Source organism: Lycium ferocissimum, chromosome 5 (assembly GCF_029784015.1).
Source record: "Lycium ferocissimum isolate CSIRO_LF1 chromosome 5, AGI_CSIRO_Lferr_CH_V1, whole genome shotgun sequence".
NCBI lineage: Eukaryota > Viridiplantae > Streptophyta > Magnoliopsida > Solanales > Solanaceae > Lycium > Lycium ferocissimum.
In genome coordinates, this window is record NC_081346.1 from 67,336,303 (window position 1) to 67,341,145 (window position 4,843).

Sequence of the window (4,843 nt, forward strand, 5' to 3'; positions counted from 1 at the left end):
AACGGTCCGCCACTGATTTTCATAACCCTTTCTATCTTTGACTTCAAGTCAAATTCCCTGTATAAGGACCCAACATATCAACCTCGGTTTTGCATCTTTCTTTATCATGAGGTAACGTAGAGCAGCATGGTCGGTGTGAAAAATCACATGGGTTCCCAACAAGTAAGCCTGGAACTTCTCGAAAGCAAACACAAGCAACTCTTGCTCAGTGACCGTGTAATTCATTTAGGCACCATTTAGAGTCTTGCTTACATAGTAGATTGGGTGGAATATCTTATCATGTTTTAGCCAAGAACGGCCCCCATGTCATATCCGTTTGCATCACACATCAACTCAAAGGGTTGAGACCAATCCGAAGCAATGATGGTAGGAGCCGATGTTAGTCTCTCTTTCAAGCCCTCAAATGCCTTCAAACAAGCATCATCAAATACAAACTTCGACTCCTTCTCCAACAACTTGCATAATGGGTTGGCTATCTTCGAGAAATCCTTGATGAATCTTCTATAAAATCCGGCATGCCCAAGGAAGCTACGAACACCTTTGACGGAGATCGGGGGAGGAAGCTTGACAACAACCTCAATTTTAGCTTGATCAACCTCAAGCCCCTTTTCCAAAATCTTGTGTCCTAAGACAATGCCTTCACTAACCATGAAGTGACACTTCTCCCAATTTAGAACCAAGTTCGTCTCTTCACATCTTTTCAATACTTGGGTAAGATTCTCCAAGCATTCATCAAAGGAATCCCCCGCCACGCAAAAGTCGTCCATGAAGATTTCAATGGACTCCTCAATCATGTCAGAGAAAATAGACATCATACAATGTTTGGAAAGTGTCGGGTGCATTAAATAGCCCAAAGGGCATCCTTTTAAAAGCAAAGGTCCCATAAGGACAAGTGAAAGTGATTTTCTCTTCATCCTCGGGAGCAATGGTGATTCGATTGTACCCAGAATAGCCATCAAGAAAGCAATAATAATCCCTTCCCGCAAGCCTATCAAGCATTTGATCCATGAATGACATTGGAAAGTGGTCCTTTTTGGTCCACTTGTTCAACTTTTGATAATCCATGCAAACTCGCCATCCGGTGACAGTGCGAGTGGGAATCAATTCATTTTTAGTATTTGCAACCACGGTGATTCCACCCTTTTTGGATACGCATCAACCGGACTAACCCAAGAGCTATCCGATATAAAAGGTACACAACACCGACATCTAACCACTCGATGATTTCGATCTTCACAACCTCTTGCATAGGAGGATTCAACCTCCTTTGATGTTCAACATTTAGCTCACATTCTTCATCAAGTTGAATTTTATGAGTACAAATAACGGGCGGAATCCCTTGGCTATCTGCAATACACCAACCAATAGCTTTTTTGTATCTTCTCAAGATTACTAACAATATTTCTCTTTGCTCATCCATCAACCGGGCGGAAATAATCACAGGCAACGTGTTGTTAGGACCAAGGAATTCATACCTCAAGTGTAAAGGGAGAGGTTTGAGTTCCAGAGTAGAAGGCTCAATAATAGAGGGCTTTACGGGAGGAGTTGCTCGGTTTTCTAAATCAAGATCAAGCTTATTTGGATTGTAGTGGTATGACCCCAACCCAATCAATGCATTAACTGTCTCCTCGAACACTTCTTTATCTTCCCCCTCATAGTTCATTATGACCGCCACCAACATATCACCCACAAGTTCATGCTCAACTGTTGTATCCATGGCTTCATCGATTGTATCAATAACCGATACAACACTTATATCCGCCGGTTGTTTCATTGACTTGCAAATATGGAAAGTGACTTCTTCATCATTCATTCTAAATTTTAGGTTACCCCTCTCCACATCTACAAGAGCACACCTCATGGCCAAGAAGGGTCTTCCCAAGATTATTGGCACCTCGAAATCAACTTCACAATCCAAAATCACGAAATCGACCGGAAAAATGAATCGATCAACTCTCACAAGCACATCATAGAGGATACCAACCAGTTTTTTCACGGTTCTATCACTGCCATTAGCAATCTCATTGTTGTGGGTCGGGGAGTGCCCAAACCCAATTTGTTAAAGATAGCAAGCGGCATCAAGTTGATTCCTTCTCCAAGATCACATAATGCTTTGGCAAATTTGTACATCCCAATTGTGCAAGGAATGGTGAAAGCTCTCGGATCTTCCTTCTTTTGAACCAAGGCTTTTGTCACAATAGAGCTACAATGATGTGTAACTCTCACCATTTCAAAACTAGCATGTCTCCGCTTAGTCACAAGATCTTTCATGAATTTTGCATAACCGGGCATTTGTTCAAGTGCTTCCACCAAAGGGGTGTTAATTGAAAGCCCTTTCAACCTCTCAATAAACTTGTGAAACTTTCTATCATCGGTTTTCTTTGCCAATCGTTGAGGAAATAGAGGAGGAGGCTTTAGAACGGACGGTAAAGCTCTTGGTACCTCCTCTACCTCTTCCTTGCCTTTTGAAGCTTCATCAATTTTCAAACCGTCTTCAACAATAATGGGCTTTTCAATACTAGCCCGCTTTTTCTTTGGAGTCACTTCTTCCTCAACAACGATGGGTTCTTCAACCATTTTCTCATCATCAACCACCACATCATCTTTCACCAATGCCTCTCCCCCAATTGTCTTGCCACTCCTAGTAGTGATTGCATGGCATTTATGATCACCATCATTACTTAGATTTGCAACCATATCACTAGGAAGTGTGCCCTTTTGCCTTCGGTTGAGAGTGGCCGAAATTTGGCCAAGTTGCAACTCTAATTGCTTGATGGAAGTTGAATGAGAACCTACAATTTGCCCCAAGCTTTTCATTTTGTCCCTGTTTCTTTGCAAAAGGAATCGGTTGACTCCACCTTTTTCAACACTCTTGATAGCATATCTTCCATTTTAGAACTAGAAGGGACGCTAACGGATGGTCGACTTGAAATAATTTGGTTCCCCTTTGGTGGGACATAAGGATTCGAGCTCCTGGTTGCCGTAATTGTTATCGTAACCTCTTGATTGTTATAACCACCTTGATTGTTGTTATAACTCCCTTGATTGTTGTCCCACCAATGAGAATTCCCATTATCTTTGCTCTACCCTTGATTTTCGCTTTCCTTGTTCTAACCTTGATTCCCTTGACCTTGCCACCAAGATCCTTGATTTGCACCTTGGTAGTTCGGACGGGAACACCCTGCTTGATTGTTGATAAAGTTGGTCTCCTCCTCACACACTTAGAAGAATTTCTCATCCATAGAATCCCCTTCACAACATCCTACTACATCTACTCTCTTGGAGCCTCCACCCAACACATGTTTAGTGAGGAGATCCATTTGGGTAACCAACTTTTTCATGGTCTCATCTCTCTCTTCTTCCTTCTTTATTGTCTCCCTAGACAAGACAATTTTAGAAGGACCTCCTCCATCCATCTCCGTCTCCCTAGTGTGCCAAGCTTCATTGGTCTCTGTCAATTTATCTGGGAGAGCACTCATCACCACATAAGAGTTTTCCATCACAGATCCACCCGCAATGTTATTTGCCACAGACTTGTTGACAGTATCAAGTGATCGGTAGAATGTTTGGAGAAGAACACTATCGGGCAACCCATGCTTTGGAAAACTCTTTACTTTTTTTTTAAACGAGTCCAAGCCTCGTGTAGAGCCTCGGTTGGAAGTTGACGAAAGTTGTTGATTTCATCTCAGAGTTATAACATCTGGGAAGAAGGGAAGAATTTCTTAAGGAATGCTTGAGTTAACTCCGCCCAAGTAGTAATAGAACCGGCTGGAAGATCATCCAACCATGCGGTGGCCTCACCCATGCAACTTAACCATCTCGGCGGAGACATTTGGATGCACATTAGTGGTTCAAACCCCAAGAAAATTCTTTAAGTGCTTATTCGGGTCATCCGTTGGTAGACCCCTAAATAAGCCCTTAGTGTTGAGCAGGTGCAACATAGTATTACTAACAAGGAAACTCCCGTTTCCTTGCACTAGAGATGGGAGAATAGCGGCTGCATCACTCGGCTCCACAATCACTTCATCTTCATCCATATTATCACCCATTGCACCTGAACCAACACAACAACAACAAACAAAATAAGAAGAGAAATAAAGGCTAAGAGTAAAGTTTTACACTAGTTAGTAAATTTCTAGACCGTATTTCTCGGCAACAGCGCCAAAATTGATAACGTTCAAATTCACTCCTCAAAGAGAAAGTATACACGATCGCATGCAATATAATTTACCCAACTATGAGTCGGGGTCGATCCCACAAGGAACAATATACTGGGCAATTTAAATAAATAAGGAATTATCACCAACTATGCTAAACCACACACTTTTTCAATATTTGATTTTTGTTTTAACAACTAACAAAGATAAAACTAACTAGAAAGCGGGTAAAATGATCAATAGCTACAAGTATGGATACAAAGGAAATTACGCTCAAGTAACGATCCAATGTATTTCACGATTTTACAACTATGTATGAGTTTATGCTAATTAGATAATAATCTCTAAAATCTCATCAAAAGTCTCTCGACCAAATCAATGAATTTCACTCTAAGCTTTCTCAAGTCTTAGAGTGTGATATTAAGCACAATCAATATAATCTCAAGTAACTTTCCTATCTCTAGCTCAAGTTATTAAATGGGTTTTAAAGTCCCAAATTCTTGTTAATTAATCTTTTCCCAACCTCAATCTTCCTCTCTCGAGCTCAAATCGAAGTAAATGGGCCGGTCTTAGGGTTAGCTAATCCCTTAAAAAACATTAAAGAACACGATTAATTAAAACAACAAAGACCCACTTCAATAGAAATAAAAATCATTCAATACATAAGCATAACAAGAGATCTCATC

General features: G+C 40.9%; 1 protein-coding gene across 1 annotated transcript; it reads right to left on the reverse strand.

Annotated features, from left to right (window-relative positions):
- Positions 1–284: 284 nt before the first annotated feature.
- Positions 285–1,861, reverse strand: LOC132057960 (uncharacterized). The gene is made up of 2 exons (XM_059450535.1): positions 1,126–1,861; positions 285–988 (listed from the first exon to the last, which is right to left on the reverse strand). The coding sequence occupies exons 1-2, from the start codon at positions 1,859–1,861 to the stop codon at positions 285–287; spliced, it is 1,440 nt and encodes a 479-aa protein (XP_059306518.1).
- Positions 1,862–4,843: the final 2,982 nt, after the last annotated feature.

Coding starts and splice junctions, on each gene's coding strand:
- LOC132057960 (XM_059450535.1), bottom strand. CDS start 1,861: ATGAGGTGTGCTCTTGTAGATGTGGAGAGGGGTAACCTAAAATTTAGA. Junction 989..1,125: donor AAAAGGGTGGAATCACCGTG/GTTGCAAATACT, acceptor AATGCTTGATAG/GCTTGCGGGAAGGGATTATT.